We start from the raw sequence: 19544 nt of genomic DNA, 5'->3' as shown, positions 1-19544 counted from the left end.
TGTTAAAGCCTATCTATAAAAACCCTAAAGCAACTTCTAGTTTACAGGTCGCGTTTTCTATGACACTTGAAGTTAAAATTCGTTCTGGCAAAAATGCATCTCATATGTTTTTCCGCACAGTGATTAAACAGATGTCAGTCTGGGTTTGGGAAAGAAAGGGGAGGAATTTATATCCAGTGAGAATTAAATGTTGTAATGGTATGAACATAAAATGCACATGAAAAATGTTCTATTCCATTAAGATTACAAGCCAAAAAAGTCTGAACGGTGATCCACTGTATTTGGTAAACTAAACTGTATCAATTACTTTATCTAGATACTGCCCTATAAAACATGACCTTGAAAATAGAAGCTCCCAAAAACAGTAGTGACAGGTAAAATACGAGTCCAAGTTTTTACGGTGTGACAGGAGATAAATACTTGTTAAAAAAAATCAGTCTCAAATATTCTAAAACCTTCTCATCAAAATCTTAATTTAAGAAGTTAATTTAAAAGGATCCTTCCAAGAAAGCCTTCCTTCTCAGCCCAGGCTACCCTCAGAAAGAGTTCTGAGAGCCACAGTAAATGCACGTTTGGGCTGGAGGAGCTCTGCTGTTCTCACAGTCAAGTGCAACAAAGCAGCTGCCCAAGAAACGAGGCCTAAAACACAAACCAAGACTGACTTTCCATCAACCAAAGTCCCTTATGCAACCATATAAATTCACCACATCATGGGAACAGCGTACATTAAGACGTAAACATGCTCAGAACTTTATTGCAACCCAAAAACCCGTAACAGGCAGCAGAACAGAGTGCAGAACTCAGGGCAGAAGGGAGGACACAAGGTGTCCCCAGGCAACACATCACATAGGTTTGCTTGAGATAGAGGAGAGAAACCATTTACCCTAATCATTGTTTTCTCCATTTCTCATAAAACTGAAAAATAATTTTACTGAACCTTTAAATAAGATGTAGCAAACTTCCATTACAGCTACATGGGGGATTTACTAGCAGTGTAGTTTATTCCGTTCTCCTGATGCACGTGCTGCTGGCCTCGGCTGCGAGAGGTCTCACTGCACCGTGCCGCTCAGCAACTCCAACAGCGTGCTCCAGGAGCCAGGCTTTCGAAAACCCAGCTCAGTCCCACTGGTGGGGGTGAAAGCAGACAGGGACACAATACCAGAAAGCAGAGACAGCTAGCAAATTGTATTTCTGGAAAACAACCACTGACAACTCCTCTTCAAACTGAACCAAGTACTTCAGCACAGACAAAAAGCAAAAAACACACTTATTAATTATGACCAACTGAAAAAACCCACAGTTCCTGATTCTATTAAAAGAAATATTTCTCTGGACTTTAGAAAGGACAAAAATAAAAACATGCATTAATTCAGTTCACAGCACTATTACTTCAAACCATACCATATCAACAAATTTGAAGTGAGAGCCTTAGGTTTGATATACAAATTTCACAGCCTATGGCATTCAGCAAACACAAGCCTAAACTTGTAGCACCATCCTCAGACTGCGCTTAGCAAATGAAAGATCCTCAAACTGCTTTTCTAAACAAATAAAACACCAGAAGAGGACACCTGCTCAAATAGTTTGCTTTTCTTAGTGGGTACATCAAAGCAAATGGGTTTTGACATATACAAACAAACTGACTTCCCTGTAAGTACCAAAGCAATTGCTTCTGGAAAAAACTCATCTCATTTGTTCCTATGAAATATACAACTTCAGTTCTCATGTTGTACTGTTAATATTAATTTTCCATATACTATTTAAACAGCTTTAGATATCACAGTGACAGTACTTTTAACATACCTCTGACAACCTTCACAACTCCACTTACCCACACACACAACAAACAGTTTAATAGGGTACAACTGACTACTGAATCACTATTTGCAAGCTTAAAAAAAAAAAAAAAAAAAAAAGACACCAAGAACAAAGCCATGTTCTATGGCAGTATGTCTCTCTTCTTGTAGAACAATACCAAAAGACAATGCCTGTCCCTAAGAACAGCTAAAAAGTCTTCCTGTTTCCTCTGTTACAAGTTTTCACCTCCTTAAGCAGAAGGAGGGAGGTTAACAGGAAGATCCCTGCGTGGGAGAACTCAGCCTGCGTACCCAAGGTTGTACACTTCCATCCATTGCTCCGACTGCAGCCAACAGCCCAAGAGCACATACTCAAACCACACATACTCTCAAATGCCACGATACTGAAAGGCTCAAGGGGAATCACTTTGTTCAAGGACTGTGCTCAGTCTTGGCACCAAATTCATAAAGCACCTGATCTTTTAAGACCTGCAAAGCTCTGTGACATTCAGTGCCAAATCAGGGAACAGCATAACTTTATATTACAATCATTGATGATCAGGAGGCAGCAACGTTAACATTCTTCTTTCTTTATCAAGAGAAAGAGCATACCTGTAGCCAGCATTTTATAAACCACTTTGGAAGCAAACACATGAGAAAAATTTAAGAAATAAGCTTCAGGAGTCAGTTTGAAATTGATTAAGGATATTCTTCTCTGAAATATTTACAAGCTTTATGAAGATGACTTTATATACAAGTCTCTTCAATTTCTTTGGTTGTACTAAACAAGATATAGCATGTCCTAGAAACACTGCAGGACAGCCACAAGGCAATCATTAGACCAGCAATACAAATAGCTCCCCCGTGGAGCAAGAAGTGTTGCAGACTACAGCATTCCATGTTTCCAAATTTTCCTTGGGAATAACAGGATGGAATGGAAAATCTGGTTGACTGTGTCTGTTCTCCTGGGGTCTCAAACGATGCATCACAACTTTGGGAGCTATTTACATACACTGCCACGTAAGCATTCCCAAGGTAAGCACCACCATGGAGACTATTCTGAATTCTTAAGTATTTATAGCTGCTAGTATTTGCAGCATCTAGAAAGCCAAGCATGAGGTTACAGTCTTTTTTCACAGATCACCTGTGATTGTTCAAGAAAATTTCAAATTTTTTTAGACTATCCTGTAATGTAAAAGTGGCAATCTTCTGCATTAGCAATAAAACATAAGGGAACATTTTTGCCAGATTAAATGAAAGTAAGATCTTGAGACTCTTAACTAATAGAATTAGCTTGAAGTCCTATGTAAAAGAAAATAGCCACTGAAATGGCATGTATTGTCCAGGACTCAAAGGAATGCAAGAAAAACAAAGCAGCTGGGAGGTAAAAGCAAGATGAGCAAAAGCATCAAGAAACGTTCAATAAAGTCTCTGTTACAATTGCTGTTAAGGAAAAGAGGAACACTCAGTCCAACACGCAGAACACGCAATTTCTTATCACCTTTAAAGACACTATTTTTAAGACATAGATGTGATTGTCAATATCAGACTCTTGCAATGGTGGAATAGCTTTCCATCTCCCACAAAGACCACACTAATTTGACTCACTCTAGGAAAGATCCAGTTTTCCACGCATTAAAATGATGGAATTTGGAGTGTTCACCTTACTTGCGTTGCTTTGCTTAAAGACTGCTGAAATACAATTTGGGATGAAAGATTTTCTTTAAGTAAAGGGGAATAAAAAAAAAAGAGTGACAAAGGTCTCTTTTCAGAACAGCACTTTTTAAAAGTGAGAAGATGTCAATGCCCCTCCAATTCACACAAGCCTACCATGTAGGCTTGTGTTCTCAGATTCATGCCAAGTTGTTAGTTATAACTCCACCTCTACATTTCTTAAAGAGAACATTTCACATTGGGGAAAACTTTAATATATGTTTGAATTAACAGATATGGTCAAATCAAGTGTATGACAGCATTGCTTATCTGAAAGCTGTGACAAAATCATGGTTCCAAGTTCTTGACAATCAGTCTGTTTCATCCTAAGCACTTCATGACCGATTCTGCCAAGTGGGAAAAACCCCACAGGTAGTGATGGAGAGAGATTTTACTCAAAACCTAATTACCACCTCTGACATCAGCAACAGTAACGCAAAAATTACTGGCAAAATCAATTCTTGAATAAGTTCTCCCTTCCGTCAAGTTTTCCACAATAAAGAAGTCCCTCTTTAAGCTCTCTATGGTTAGTTTTAGAAGGATAGGGAAGAAACTCAGGTTATTGATTCTTACCTTCAGTCCTGTTTTTTCATCATCACTACCATTATTTGTAGATGGTGTTTCATCCCCTTGCCTGGAAACCAAGACAAAATCTTCACTGTTAAGAGTGGATACCGAGTCTGAAGAGACACTGATTTTTCCAACAGAAGCCTTGTCATCCATGACTTAAAAAGGAAGTTCGATTCATGAATGAGATTAAATATGTTATAAACTCCTGAAAAACAAAAATCATAAAAATACTTATATAAAACTTCATCCTAAAACGCTCTTTTCAGAAACCTGCCAACTAGTTATAAGAAGTAACACATCTGACAGCATAACCGAGTGGCAGCTCTTCTGTCAGTGTACGCTCACAGTCCTGCTCTGATTTTGCTCAGAAGCATGCCACTATCAGAGCACTGGTTTCCATAGCCCACAAAAGGGAAGTTAATAGACCTTTTTGCAGTATTTCATTATTATGTCAGGCACCACTTTCTACACACAGCACCAAACAGGCCCCTGGAACACACACTACACCTGCTGACAAAGGACTCGTGTTAAGGCCAGAGCTATAGAGTCCATTACTTTCCTCAGATAATCTGCCTTCACCTATGGTCATGCAAGAATGACTTTTGTAGCTATCAGATCTCGCTGTATGCTGCGGTCTCGTTCTTTTGCCCCAAAACAAGAATTAGATGTGGAAGGATGCTCTAAAACCTTGGGACATACAGAATTTTATGAATCCATGCTGAATCTTCTGTACTGTAAAGAACAATAAAAGAAAAGATTTCCAAGAAGCAGGAAGAACAGCGTAGGCTGGATCAGTACTGAGAATCTGAGCCAACAGAGGATTTTAAAAAGCTGGAACTGGCACTGAGAGGCATGTGAAGAAAGGAACAAAAGGTGAAGTTCATCTGTACACCTTGAACTCTACAGCACAGATTCTCAGAATCCATGGCTCAAAACAGACTGCTGTGATAAAAATGGGTGACAAAAATTCCCAGAAACCCAAATATACCCTTATCACAATGGCTCGAGTCTTTACATACTCCCAAGCACGACCAAACCCAAGTGCTTTTTCAGCCTGAGGTTCCGCCCTGCGTTTGGTGGAGCCCTGTCCCAACCTGGCTTCCAGCAGAGCACCAAACAGCGGAGAATCATCGCATTCGTCCCTCAACCAAGAACAATGCACCAAAAATAGCAAAGCCTGCTTTTATTTCTATCAATACCCTTCCCTCCACAGCCACTAATATGAAATGAAACCTGCCAGGAGGATAACAATTTTTTTTTTTTTCCCCTCTGGGTTATTTTTAACCTGATTACTTTACCAATTGAGTCACTCTGTGGTCCTGAAATGTGTTTCAGTGGACAACTGAAGCAATGCATAAGAGGAAGCACAGATGTGGGTTGTTCATGAGTAACAATATACCTATGATTATTGGGTTTCATTTTCAAAGGCATTTAAGTTATTTAGATAACCTTTCAAAAAACATTTTAAGATCCACTGACTTGAAATGAGAATTACTGGCTGAGAAATGTAGGTATTTTGAAAAGTTTTACTCACTGTGTGTGTCTAGCTAGTATTACTTGCATGTACCTTAAAGATAGGTCAGAGTTCTCATTTCTAAAGATGCTTTTTTTTTTAAAAGAATTCATATTAAAACATTTCTAATTCCCTATTGCACCATCTATATATAATACACAGATCACCTGAAAATTACTAAATCAAATATTCTGAAACAGATTAAAAACAAGCTTCAAACACCTAAGATGCCTTTAGCTTTACTGTTTCCATTCAAACAGTGCAAACTTATATGCCACACAAAGACGGCATGAATAGAAGAGCGGACTTTGATCGCAAGCAGCTGTAAAGATCATCTAGGCAAGGATCAGTTTAGTAATTTATTTTGGTATAGTACATCCATCTCCAAGTGTTAATTTCAGCTGTATCCAAAGTCTTTCAATCTGACACCTTTCACCAACATTAACTTCAATTAAAGAAAAAGCATGCCATGCTTTTCCATACTCCTCCTTCTAGCAGCACGGTGTAAACAGACACCACGCTTGATCCTGCGGCACAGCTGGCTTAGCCTAACCCCGACGGTGGTTTCACAATACAGCATTGCAACAACAAAAGCTCTCAATTAGTCCAACTTTGCCAACATTGAGCAAAACTCTTACTGAAATTACACAAGATAAGAGAGCACAGGAAAGGGGACAATGTTAGTAGACTACTCTAAGGAGCTCTTATTTATTAGTGATGTACCAGCAAGCAAGGCTCAATGGCCCAGCCGTGCTGGAATCAGTCACAGAGGTTCGCTGGATTAAGGCTCCAACAGTTGAGGTACAAAAGCAAGGTCTTAAAACACTAAAAATGCTGAAATATTGCCTGAAGTTAATGAAAATTTCCACATCCCCATACTTTGCTTTGCATGCATTTTATTTCCTCTGTTGCTTGTTATCAGTTTGTTCCATGCAGATTACTGCACGGATCATTTTACCTGAATCAGAAAATTCACAATGGCAGAATCAACAACAGGAAGCCCATGAGCTCGTTAAAATGTGGGCCAGCCTAGAAGGGCACACATCAAAGCCCAGCAGAGCAATTAAGTGTGGCAGGCTTATTACTCCTCTGGAATCAAAAAGCAAGAACAAAGAGCAACAGTAACAGTGCTCTGCAGTAATACCTGTAACTTGCCTAAGATGTGAAGTTTTTCCTGTTGCCCCAGTTTAGAGAAGTAGGGGAAAAGACCCCAGATCTCAAGTTTTAATGTTTCTCAGAAGAAGCCAATGTCTCATCCCTTACATGGGAAGAGACTTTGGTTTCCACATAAATAAAATATGATCTTTTGAATTCAGCATAGTTTAGTTCCTGACATAAAACTGCACCACAATAACGTAGTATTTGCCGGAAGACACCTTTACACCTCTACGGGAGATGGAGCATCTAGGTAAAATGCACACCAAGAGGCACATTTTTACCAACTTAGTTACGTGGGTGAGCACAGAAATAAGTGGGTATCCCTAGCCTCTCCTCACAAAAGAGATCATGAGAAAAAGCTGCAAAATGAGAAAGTCAACACGGCTGGCTCTTGGGTCACTGCTTTCAGTTTTATTTAAAAATCTAATTCTCAGTGCAAATCACCCTCACTGCTGCTGCTATACAGTGCTGCAATAATCAAACTATCTGGTAAAGGACTGTTCTCATTTACCTTTAAAGCAACCAAACAGCAGCAACCTACCTTACTCTATTCAAGATAACATGCAAAGGAACAGCAAAGACACCATCCATCATGCTAAAATCTCAAACTGGAAAACAAACCTATCAAAGTTCAAGATTAGTTACACAGATTTATAAAATATTTATCCTTTACTTTCCTATCCTCTCCGAAGTATTTGGCACCTGACCTGCAACTTGTGATCAAATTTTTCCTTTTAAGTACTGCCAGAATGAATTTAAAAGAGCTTAAAACAAACAGTATATAAGGAAAACCCAGAACCCCTTCCATTTTACATTACTGTAAGAGACTGACGCTCGAATGCCACCTTGAGACGTGCAACAAGTGAAGCAAGGCACTCATAACTGCGGCTGGTCTCGCTCCATTTCCAAGGAGCACCTGTTTTCTGGTGTTCGGAACATCCACAGCCACACTAAAAGCCAGAGGGTAAGCAGAAAAAACCCAGTGTTTCAAGCATGAACTTTTCTGACTGTTTAAAACAGCAGTTACCTTTAAGTCAACTGCAAATGCATTTTAGTAGTGAATTTAGAGGGGAATACAACACAGAATACGCTTAAGTTTCGGGTTTTCAGGGTAGAAAAGAGAAAAAGCGTGAGCACAGGCATGCAAACTAAAAAGGAAAAGAGATTATTTCTTTCCCTGTTCACATATTTCTCAGCTTTTATACTTCTGCTGCAATTCCTATAGCAGTTCCCCAAAGTAACAGTATATCTGATGAAGAATGTACCAGATACAGAAGAACAATATAACAACAGGAACTAAATTACTGAAGAATAGTATAATTCAAGAAGCTACCTTGAACAACAAAGTCAGAAAGCTCGGCATGCAAAATAAACTTAGATCCTCTATACCCTAAAATACACAACCATTAAGTGTAACGTTAAAAAACATGGAAAACAAGGAGGTAGCATGCAGCCAAGACACTGAGCTAACTGATTCAATACAAACTGATTCACTGAAAATAACAAGTTTTCTGTTTGTATTCCTCTGGCTTTATGCACAGCTTAACAATAATAGCCAGTACAGTTCAATCTAAGCTTACAAAGTTCTGCTTTCCTAGTTTTCATCATTAGCATCTTGGCGTGGGTGACAAGTGGAATTTGTAGCAGAGCTCAGAAGCTTTCCAACGTACTTTGCAAAGCTGTGTTATGACAAATAAGCCAGCATTCTTTAGAACTCAGCTCTTCACAGTCTTTGACACCTATGGCTTTTTTACCTCCACAATTCACATAGTGTACACTTACTGTTTTACAAATTCACAGCGAATCCTGAAAAAAAGCCTGGAAAATACTACAGCACAACACTGTCATCACAGGCAGTCGTGCCAGGTGTTTCAGTCTGAGCAGCATAAGAGCAAAAGCGATGTCACACTGACAGACACATGGGAAAGGAGCTGTAGTTTGACTTTTTTTGAGCACATACACACCGCCTGTGTCTTACAGCGGCTTTGGAGAAAAAACCCAAATACACAAGAAAGATCAATCACTTGCAACTCACCTATCATGTGATTAGTTTGCATAATCACATGTTTGATTTTACCCACCTTCCCTGTGCAACACTCACCCTTGAATGCAACAAGTATTTTGCACTCAAGATGAAGCAAAAAAGCCACTGAAATACTGCACGTGAAAATAAAGATTCAGGATGACTAAAGAGAGTGATTAATAAAAAACAGCAACCACAATACTAACTTTTCTGCTCACTTTAAACACACTGACAGCCAGAAATGTTCTTGCTAACCCCAATAGCCAGACAGAAGAGCAGTATCATTATTTGGAGATATGCTGCCTCAAATGTCACCCCTCCACCCCCCTCCTAAGAGCAGAGGAGTGAGTGAATCATTAGACACTGTATGCAAAACCAGGCACCAGACAAAACACTTCAGCTAATGCAATCTTTGTTAACAGTCCTTAACAGATCCATAGCTATTGCCAAAATAATTTTGCTTTTAATTTGAACTATCTGCTCAGGGGACAAAAGTCTAATTTTAGGCTCTTGTAATCCCAGAAACACGCGGCAGGTCCTGGGAAACCATGGTATATAAAAGAAATGCTGACACCGCCTTAGCTAACCCATCACAAGAATGTCACTGGAATGAATTAACTCCGAACGGCTGGTTCATCCGCTGGCGCTCCATGGGCATCAGGGGCTGCCTGCACAGGGGAGCTGGGACACACAAGGACACAACACAGGCTGGAGGCTGGGATAAAGGCAGCACGGCCAGCGGCTAAACAAACTCTGAAGCTGATGCTCTGTACACTTCTGGAGCTCCTCTCTCATTAGGATTCAAACAGAAACGGAGTTACGCTCACCAGGCAAACACAGCACTGCAAAGACATGCTGTGAAAGAGCTGAAAAAAGGCGAGTTACGTTGGGCGCAGGCTGGTGAAAGCTGGCTGCACGTGGGCTTGGAAAAGGAAAGGAAACTCCTGTGCCAAGCTCCATTTGCTAATTTGTTTACTGTGTACACAAAAATAAGTTTGCTCAGGTCCTTGACCTTTTAATGGGAAGCAGAGGCCTTTAAAGAAAATACAATGTTTCTGAAATTTAACTGGCAATAGGTTAGCCCACGCAGGTTTGCATTTTCTGATGAAGTAGCCAAAAATGTCAGGAATCCTATCAAGTTGTGCTTTAACAAAAGGAATAAAACTGGGAATACAGCTCAAGCCATAACTGTACAACAAAACAGGTGCGCAATATGGGTCTCTGACTTGTCTTTAGCAGCCATGACCTGCTGCCTCTCTCCAAACCTCTCCCGAGTGTTTTTCCTCCTCCTCTCTCCCCCAGGATGCCCAGAACATGCAAAACTACACCGACAAAACCCACCAACTCTACTTCCACCGCTCCGACCTTCACTTAATTCTTGCTGATCTGTGTTTTTAAAGCAACTTAGCACAGCCTGTTTACACTCAGTTTTCACCCGGATACAACCAGCCCCAACCCTGCTCCTCTGGGGGCGGTCCCGGTGGGATACACGTCCCGGCCACCGGGAAGGTACAAAACTACCGAGAGAAACACCCGTTACGGCACGTGAAGCCAGGAAAGGGGTCTGGGCGCAGGGAAACGCCACACCGCCGGATCCATATGGAAGCAACAGGCGCCAAGCCGCACGGCCCGGCCGCGGAGCGGGGACCGGGCGCCCGGCCGGTACCTCAGCGCCGCCCCCCGCGGCCCGACACAGCACGGCCCCGCCGCGGCGGCCCTGGGGCACCAGTGTGTCCTCGGCTGGAGGGGCCAGGCCGGCGCCCCCAACCCCCGGGGCTGCCGAGGCCGGGCCCAGCCCGGCGCCCTCCGCCCGCCCCGGGACCCGGCGGCGCCCGGCCCTGCTCCCACCGCTCCCACCGCCGGACGGCCCCGCGCCGAGGCCGCGGCCCCTGGAGGGGCGGGAGGGCAGCGCGGCAGGGGCAGACGCGGCCCGGGACGGCGAGGGAGGGGCGCGCCGGTGAGGGGGCGCAGCTGCCGCACGCCCCTCGCCGACCAGGGACGGGGAGCGGTGGCAGAGCCCCGGAGCGGCGGCGGGGCAGTGCCCGCACAGCGGCTCGCAGGCGCCGCGGGAGCGGGCCGGGGCCGCCGGGTGGCGGCGGGAGAGGGGCGTCCCAGAGGGCGGGGGAGAATGGGGCGGACGAGACCCGGCCGGCAACGCGAGCCCCACCTACCCCGGCCGCCGCCGCCGCCGCCTCCCGGTGCCGGGCCTGGGCCGCCGCTGCCGCCCACCACGTGACCGGCGGAGGGGGCGGGCGCCCCGCCAGGCGCTTCCGGGTGCGGGGCGGAGGGCGCGCGGGCGCTTCCGGCGGCCGAACAATGCGGTTCCGAGTCGCCGTCCTGGGCTGCGGCGGCGGCTGTAGGTCCCGGCGGGCCGGCGGGGCGGGGGCGGCGGCCCCGGAGCGGGGTCCGGAACGGGCCGCGACTCCCGCTGCCCCCGCCGCCGCCGCCTCTGCCGCGGGCCGGGTTCGGCGGGCGGCCCGGCCCGGCCGGGGGCGCGGCGGGGCGCGGGGCCGCCCGGGGGGCGCGGCTGGCGGCCGGGCCAGGCCCGGCGCGGGGGCGGCGCGACCCCAGGCCCGGGCGGCGGCTCACGGCGGCTCTCCTCCCCTCTCTAGGTCCGTAGCCGGAGGCCGCGGCGTGCGCTGCGGCAAGAGCGGCCGCGGGTGCCAGCGGGGGGACGCGGCCCGGCGCTACAGGTACCTGCCCCTTCCCTTCCCTGCGGCGGGGCCGGGCGCGGGGCGGCGGGAGCGGGAGCAGGCGGCCTCCCGCCGCCTTTGCAGAGAACTTCGCGTTCGGGCGCCGTTTGTAACAGCGGCGCGGGCACTCGGCCGAACTCTCCTGGAGGGAGCATCGCATTCCCGGTTATCGGGAGTACGGAGCTCTCCTGGAGCATCGCTTTCTTGGCTATTTGGAAGCAGGGAGCTCTCCTGGAGCATCACTTTCCCGGCTATTGGGAAGCACGGGGCCGGGAGCCGGTGGCCGGCCGCGGGCAGTAACGGCGGCGACAGCACCTGCTTCTAGCGGGGGGCTCCCGGCCTGTGGGGTGCGGCCAGCCGGGGGGTGGCTGCGTCTGCCCCCCTCCCCAGAAAGAGGGCTTGGGGGTCATTTGGGGGCTTTTTCTTCTTTACCTTTTTTTTTTTTCCCTTGGGGATCAGTAGTAGTGGAAGCTGAACAAGTGCCAAGGCAAGTCTCTTCTCTTTTTGGCTTCTTACGATGTGGCTCTTGCAAACCGCCCGGGAGGGCTGAGTGGCTGGAATAGCTGTGCCAGCTTAACGGCGCAGTGTCATGGCACCTTGGCGAGGGCCCTGTAACTGCATTTGTGTTGTAGTAGCCCAAGGCAGAGAACACAGGCTTACCAGTAGGCTTCCTTTGTCACCTCTAAGAGAAAACAAAGAAACTGTTTGGTAATGCCTGAAATTCACAGAAGATACTTCATGGAGATCTGTTGCTGCTGTTCATGTCTGCCAAAGGCTACTGCCTCATAAAGTTAAACTTTTTGCCCTAGGAATGTGTATGAGTCAGGCAGTGCTGAAGACGGGATGACTGCAACTGGCAGATCTATTTTCTGTAGATTCAGCAGAACTGGTTGTACTGTGGAACGATGCTACCCCTGTTTCAGAACTTTCCATGGCCCCTCGTTTCTGAAGGCTTCTGAAATCCTTCAGCAATTTTTTCTTGCCATACACTGGAAGATATACTTGATCCAAATGATAACTGATCATCAAATTAAAGAACCCTGTTTATTAACAGGTACTTCTAAAAATGTTCTTTTTTGAACCCTTGTGTATTCACTCGTTTTCACTGGGCGTGACTCCATTCCCATTATGTACACTGAGCTGGTATTTCATGCCCAAGAGAGCATTATCTGCTTTTATCTATAAACTTCAAAGCTTCCTTTCAAGCTTTATGTGGTGTTTGTAGTAGTTGTGAGGTGTAAGTTTTGCTTTGTTTTGTTATTTTATCTTGCCAAATCTTGCATCATTTAGTCTTCTGTGATTTCTTCACTTCCTGCAATCCCAGTTCTCTGGCAGGGTTGCGTGAGCAGTGTTTCATCAACAATCAGTGTAGTCTTACAAATTCTTGAAAGAACTGTTGAAAGACAGAAGGTTGATACTTGCTTTATGGAAGATGCACTGTTCTTCATTCCATGTACTATCAAACAAGAAGAAACTTCCTAGAGGAGTGATCTTCCAAAGAAGAAGACAAGAAACAAGACACCCTACATTCCCTGGTTATTCAGAATGGGGAGCCATGAAGGCATGATTTATATAATGAGGGGCCATACAGAAGATTTTTCTGTGATCATCTTAAAAAACAAAACAGAACAGCACACAGCAAACCAACCCCTGCAAAAAAAAAAAAACAACCCAAACTTAAAAGGACAATCTAACACGGTGCGTTAAACCCAGTGCTGCAGATATTGCAAAGCTCGCACAGGCCTTCTTGCTAAAATCTGCCATGTCAAAATTGCGGTTACTGCTGATGAGACATGTTGTACATCAATATTCCTGCAAATTGTGGGGTGTCCTAGGGTAACCGTAGCCATTTTTCTTGCAGTGTAAGTCTTAGGAGCACTGTATGGATAGATACAGAAGGTAAAGAGGGATGTTTGTATGTCTGGCCAGTGCTGGGTTCTGTCTCACTTTGAATTAATTTGTTATGAAACCTATTTAGGCATTAAAGGAAATCAAGAACCAGAAGCTAAAGGAACGTTCCTTAGCTAGTAAAGACAAAATCTCTGAGGAGTTTTAATGTAGAAGCAAAGCTTAATGAGAACAAACACTGCTAAAAATACTTCTATGGTTTCCCTTTAAATTCCAGACAAGTAGTTTGGAAAACATCTTAACTCTTTAGGATACTGCTTCACATCACCTCTATTTTATATTCAAGCTGCATTAAATTAAAAAAAAGGTAAAAGATACTGTAAGGCAAGATGTAAATTTGATATTTTTTTTTGTTTACTTTTAGCTTGTAATGGACTTTAGTATGTATCTAGAATAAAACATCTGATTAAACACACTTTATATTACTACTTTAGACCCTTCTAACTTGCATTTTAGAAAACAAAAAAGTTCTCACCTGGTTTTTTTTTTCTTGCTGCTTTTCCTTAGGTGTGCCAAAATGTCAGAAAGATCAGATATTCTTCACTTCAAGTTTGACAATTATGGGGATTCGATGTTACAGAAAATGAACAAATTGAGGGAAGAAAACAAATTTTGTGATGTCGTGGTTCATATAGATGACGTTGAAGTTCATGGGCATAAAATTGTGTTTGCTGCTGGCTCTCCCTTTTTAAGAGATCAGTTCTTACTAAATGACTCCAGAGATGTAAAAATCTCTATACTGCAGAGTTCAGAGGTGGGAAGGCAGCTGCTTCTCTCCTGTTACAGTGGCATTCTGGAGTTTCCCGAAATGGAACTGGTAAACTACTTGACTGCCGCAAGCTTTCTGCAGATGAGCCACATTGTTGAGCGATGTACGCAGGCCCTCTGGAAGTTTATAAAACCGAAGCAGCCATTGGAGAGCAAGGAGTGTGAACAGCAAAGTGACTCCTCTGAGCTGAAGGAACATCAAGGAGACGATGACTCTCTGCAGCAAGATTCACCTTGTATTCAGCCTTCAGAAGACAGTATGGACATGGAGGATAGCGATATTCAGATCATCAAGGTGGAGTCCATTGGGGAGGTAACAGAAGTTAGGAATAAGAAGGATCAGAACCAGTTTATTTCTTCGGAACAAACTGCACTGCATTCCTCAGAGCCTCAACACTTTCTTATCAACTCCACTGTTGAAAACAGGACAAGTGAAATAGAGCAAAATCACCTCCACAACTATGCCCTTTCATATGCTGGCAGTGATAACATCATTCTGGCCTCTAAAGATATGTTTGGGCCTAACAACCGAGGTATAGACAAAGGCCTCCAGTGGCACCATCAGTGTCCAAAGTGCACAAGAGTATTTCGGCATCTGGAAAACTATGCTAATCACTTAAAGATGCATAAACTATTCATGTGTCTACTCTGTGGCAAGACATTCACTCAGAAAGGTAATCTTCACCGGCACATGAGAGTGCATGCAGGCATCAAACCGTTCCAATGTAAGATCTGTGGGAAAACGTTCTCTCAGAAATGTTCCTTACAGGACCATCTCAACCTGCACAGTGGGGACAAGCCCCATAAATGTAACTACTGTGACATGGTTTTTGCGCATAAACCTGTTCTGAGGAAACATCTTAAACAGCTACATGGTAAAAATAGCTTTGACAATGCTAATGAAAGAAACGTTCAAGACATAACCGTGGACTTCGATTCATTCACGTGCAGCGCTGCTACAGACAGTAAGGTCTGTCAGCAAGCTGATGCAAGCCAGGTACTGGATGCAGGGAAGCTGCCTCAGGCTGTGCTGGGTTTAAGAAATGATAGTACCTGCGTCAACTAAGCAATTAAAACCAGCCCTTTATAGGGATTGTGACTGAGAGGAGCAAACAGTTGGTTTGGGCTCTTACCTAAACTAGTGGTATGCCCTGCAAGGCTACAGATGGATGGCTGGCGGGTTGGATTGCAAAACCTGGCAGGTCTTCAGCCATCATTCTTAGTCTTACTTGATATTTTCTGTGAATAGCGATCTTCCTTCAGGTTTCTGTCTGTGTCTCTACTGTGGATTATGGGGTTAATTGTTTCATTTCTCTCTGATTAGGAGACTCAAGACTAAGACCTTTTGAAAGACTGTTGCTGTGGGCTGCAAGTAAACCATCTGCTGTACAGTTAGAGGCCTCTCTGTGTCTGGGCAGATGGAGGAAAGAGCAAAGAGGACAAGTCTGTGAGATAACCCAATTTTTTTAAATTTTTTTTTTTAAAGCACTGGATAACCGAAAGCACTCCATATAGTTAAATTTAAACTTACCTCTTAAAATTATCTTTCTCTGATCTTACCCCTAGACCCCTACAGTTGAAATGAAGTATTTTTGCATTGCTTTTTTGCCCTTCTAAACTCTTTCAAGAAACTTCTGCTGCCAATCAATGCTATCATAAAAGCTCTCAGGGTTTTTAACCTCGACATGCATTATGAAAAGACAAAACCCTAAATGATTTGGCAAGGTTAGCTGATCGTTGCATAGAACTGTTCAAAATGAAAATAAACTGCAGCTCTGGAATGTGAGAGGCCGGTGCCTGGAGTGCAAGTATGACCTATTTCTTGTGCTGTCATACTTAGAATTTTTAAAGGCCACTTACCAGTGTACGTACCAAGACAAGCTAAACATTTCAAAACTAAAAATAACCATCCATCTTCCATAAATTTGGTATCACATAAGCCACAACAGTTTTTGGTTCAAGAGCAAAGCTGGAGTGGAGAAACACTGCTTTTTTGACACTGTGAATAGAATCTGTTTCAAAAGCTGCAATGTGTAACAGCTCCATGCTTGCTTTTGGGTTTTATTTTGCTTTTTTTTTCTTCCCCCAACCTCCTGCCATTTAGTTCTTTTTTACCTCTCCTTCTTGATATCTAATAAGGGCCACATGTCAGTTAACTTAAAAAAAAGGATCAAAAATACCTGCCATGAGAACATTAACAACAAAGGTTTTTGATTTCTTGGATGTTCAGAGAATATTATTATTTTTTTTAAGTGACCTGCATAGTTCATGACCGTTAGTGTTTTACAGAGCCTAGGATGAGGTATAGGTAGCACAATTTCTGTAGGTTAATATATCAGCTATTGACTGTACTCAGCAATACCTCTTGTATACCGCCTTAAACATCAAATGTAGCGGGAATGACGTGTTAATTGGGATTCTGAGATTACACCATATGGCTTCTCAAAAGTGCCGTGGAATTATCCGCATCCCAATCAGGCTGAAAGAAACTAATTTATCTGAGGAACACCATTCCCAGTAGAACAGCACTCTTATTACATTGAAGTGTAGCATAGACTAATAATCAAATGGCTGATCCTCGGTAGAGAACTGCTGTTTGTATTTGGAATAAGTGTTTCTTCCAGTGCAGCTCTTTTCCACAAGGTTTGCCATGAGGCTGAGATTATGCTTCCTACCTAAAAGTAGTACTGTTTGTGTGTTTGAGTGAGGGGGTGGGGGTGTACGGCTGCTATTGTATGGTTAAAAATGCTAAACAGGTATGACCAAAGGTGTGTTAGAGCAAAAAATGTTTTGTATGTAATTAGCAAAAGTTGGTTTTGATCTTCAGATATGTGTGTGTAGAAGCCAGGATTTCCTTACACAGACATTACACTGATGGACGATAAAAAGCATTAATATTGCAGAACGCTTTCAGAAATCCACGTACTTTCAAGTAGAAAAGGAAGGTGATTCTGTGAATCGTTTTTTGCAATTGAGTTCTTAAACTACTGTACTTGACTGTTACATGAACTATTACATGGACAGCTGTGATGTAAGCAATGGAAACGGAGTCAGGGCATTATACCTTTCAAGTTGTAGCAAATATATTTAGGCCTAAGATCTAACTATTTGGAACTTTTTAAAGTTACTGTTCAGGTTCATGGGGCAGAAGATAGGTTTGCATGGCAAGAAAAACTTTTTCTTCTTAAAGCCACCTGCTTTCAGAATAGTTTTGAGCTAAAAATGACCGTGACAGTTGCATCTGACACTTGCATTCTGTCTTCAGGCAGAATCTTCCATATCATTCAAACATTTTGGTAATTTATTATTCACTATATGGAAATAAGTTGTAGTGCTAATATCAAAATGAAGATAGACATGGAGAATAAGAGCTTGCAGAGCCAGGTCAATGTGCTGTGAGGGACTAGTGAATAATCTGACCAGATATGAATATGGACATGCTAAAGAAAATGGTTTTCTGCCAGAGAAAGGAATAAAACTGTACAAGTGCTAGAAAAAGTGGCAGTAGAATGGACAGTATTGAAAGCTTTGTCTGTCTGGGAAGTTATTTTTTTTTCTTGTGGAATTAATGAAGCTGTAATGTTACTGTAAGGAGAATACAGTTTGTTGAAGTAGCTGTGGGTGACCTGAAGCTGATATGAAGAGACAAGGGGTTTCCTAAGAAACAAAAAAAGTGATTTGGTCAAGATATATAGGTTTTCAATCCACCCTGTGCTGTGGTGATGTCAACGTCTGAGAAGGCTGAGACTGCAGGCCGTTCAGTTAAAAGCCTGCTTGTGGTCATTTGGTGAGACCATGGCAGAAATAAGTAGGAAAAAGCAGGAGTGCAGAAGACTGCTTCTTCAATGAAAATGGACGCATCTGTTGGATGAAAAGTGACTTCTTACTAATGTATGTGCTTTTGGCCTGGCAAAAGGGTGCAGACCAAAAGATTTATGCAGGAGACAGCTGTGTGACTCCAGAAGCACTGGAGATCTAAAGAGGGCAATGCACTGATGGCACGGTGCATTGTCGGTGCATTCGGTGTGCGTCGGTGGTAGAGTTCATCCAAGATTTGCCCCTATATGGAACAGACAAGTGAAAAGTATAGAAGAGGTATTAGAAAAATCTGGCTAATGCTTCTTCTCTGAATTATAGATTAAAATGGAGTGAGAATTATTATAAATGGAATATACAGAGGCAGCTTGATTATAGAATAAGATGAATTTAATTGTCCATGTATGTAAAATGTTGTCTTCATTGCAATGTCCCGATTAGTGAAAGACTAGATCCATTGGTTGTTGCTACTGATGCTGCATATTCAGATGAGGACTATGGCAGTTATCATAATCTGTGTGTTAATGTGTAGAATACTATTTGCTGGTAAGTGGATAGTCTCACAACTTTATGTGCTGTACAACTTCCTGCATATTCTAAAAATAACTGAAGTCTATTACAAAAATATTTTAATAACTCCTTGAATATATTAGGATTTTTTTTATGTTTGCATTTTATTTATTTATTTTATATAGAAGAAGAAAATCTTAGAACTCTTTAGGTTTACCAGAGGTTTAGGCTCACCACTTTTCTGAGTGGTGGTTGCTTGTGTAGCGTGTGTTCCTGGCAGCATACGGTGCAGCTGCACAGCCTCCTGTCTAGATCAGGGATGAGTCTTTCCTTAATTTATTTTTCTTTTAGAAGACCTGTTTTGCAAGTTAGTAACTGATAAAATTGAAGTGTCAGTCTTTTTTCTCCCCTAGCTTTTTGGCAAAACTTAGATAGCTGCCGCTGAATTTTTTGTTGAAATAACTGAATTGTGTGGGGCTGATTTTGGTTCTGGAGTCGTTGGGAGGAGTAAAGGCGAGGAGGGAGAATCCGAATGTGCTGCCAACTGAGGCTGTGGAGAGGATTCTAAAGTCACGTTAAATCTTGGTTCAGGGGGCAGGCAGCTGGCCCTCCCGCGGGGCGAGGGCTGAAGGCGGAACGGACGTTTTTCCTCCGGGACTGTAACCACGGCCCAGCATTAGCTACCTCTTCAGTGATGGGCGAAGGTCTTACACTACGCGTAGTTACCAAAGCAGGCGGGGCAGCGGCTGCGGGCAGCGCCCCTCGTGCCCCGGCCCTCGGCCTGGCCTCGCTGACGGCGCCTGCTCGGGCGGCGGGGCGGAGGAGCCCCCGGGCAGCCGCTCCCCGAGGGGCCTTACGGGGGCGCCCCGGGCCCGTACGTTGCTACCTCTACCGGACGTCGGGCGAGGCGCGCCCCTGCCGGCGCGGCGCGGTGTCCCCCGGCGGCAGCCGCTGTAGCAGTGCCAAGTCTTCTAATAAACGTGCTGCTAACTCTGTCTCCCGCCGCTTCTCATTTCCCGCCGCGGCACCGGCGCCCTGGGGGCGCGGGGGGGGGGGGGGGGGGGGGGGGGGGGCGG

At 44.0% G+C, this 19544-nt stretch overlaps 2 protein-coding genes across 5 annotated transcripts in view; one reads left to right on the top strand and one right to left on the bottom strand.

Annotated features, from left to right (window-relative positions):
• Positions 1-11037, bottom strand: part of RABGAP1 (RAB GTPase activating protein 1) — a 74220-nt gene extending 63183 nt beyond the window's left edge. Inside the window, exons 1-2 of one of the 2 annotated variants that reach the window (XM_055793721.1) lie at positions 10945-11037; positions 4083-4284 (exon numbers count right to left, since the gene is read on the bottom strand). In XM_055793721.1, the coding sequence (XP_055649696.1) occupies positions 4083-4232 (150 nt within the window). In that variant the 5' untranslated portion in view covers positions 4233-4284; positions 10945-11037. The remainder of the gene's footprint in view (positions 1-4082; positions 4285-10944) is intronic. The other variant, XM_055793722.1, reaches the window with a different exon arrangement.
• Positions 11038-11042: 5 nt separating this feature from the next.
• ZBTB26 (zinc finger and BTB domain containing 26) lies at positions 11043-19463 on the top strand. 3 transcript variants are annotated; one of them, XM_055793741.1, is made up of 4 exons: positions 11043-11129; positions 11386-11466; positions 13882-14816; positions 15467-19463. In XM_055793741.1, exons 3-4 carry the CDS (start codon positions 13892-13894, stop codon positions 15610-15612), a joined length of 1071 nt encoding a protein of 356 aa, XP_055649716.1. In that variant the 5' UTR covers positions 11043-11129; positions 11386-11466; positions 13882-13891; the 3' UTR covers positions 15613-19463. The 3 variants fall into 3 exon arrangements, with proteins under 3 accessions (XP_055649716.1, XP_055649715.1, XP_055649714.1); XM_055793740.1 differs by adding an exon at positions 12935-13164 and having other exon boundaries at positions 13882-19463; XM_055793739.1 differs by having other exon boundaries at positions 13882-19463.
• Positions 19464-19544: the final 81 nt, after the last annotated feature.

This window comes from Falco peregrinus, chromosome 1 (genome assembly GCF_023634155.1).
Source record: "Falco peregrinus isolate bFalPer1 chromosome 1, bFalPer1.pri, whole genome shotgun sequence".
In the NCBI taxonomy this organism is placed as follows: domain Eukaryota; kingdom Metazoa; phylum Chordata; class Aves; order Falconiformes; family Falconidae; genus Falco; species Falco peregrinus.
Note: the sequence above shows the minus strand (reverse complement) of the source record. Positions and strands in the feature narration are given on the sequence as shown.

Excerpts from the sequence above, each read along its gene's own strand:
- ZBTB26 (XM_055793739.1), top strand. The coding sequence starts at position 13,892 with ATGTCAGAAAGATCAGATATTCTTCACTTCAAGTTTGACAATTATGGG.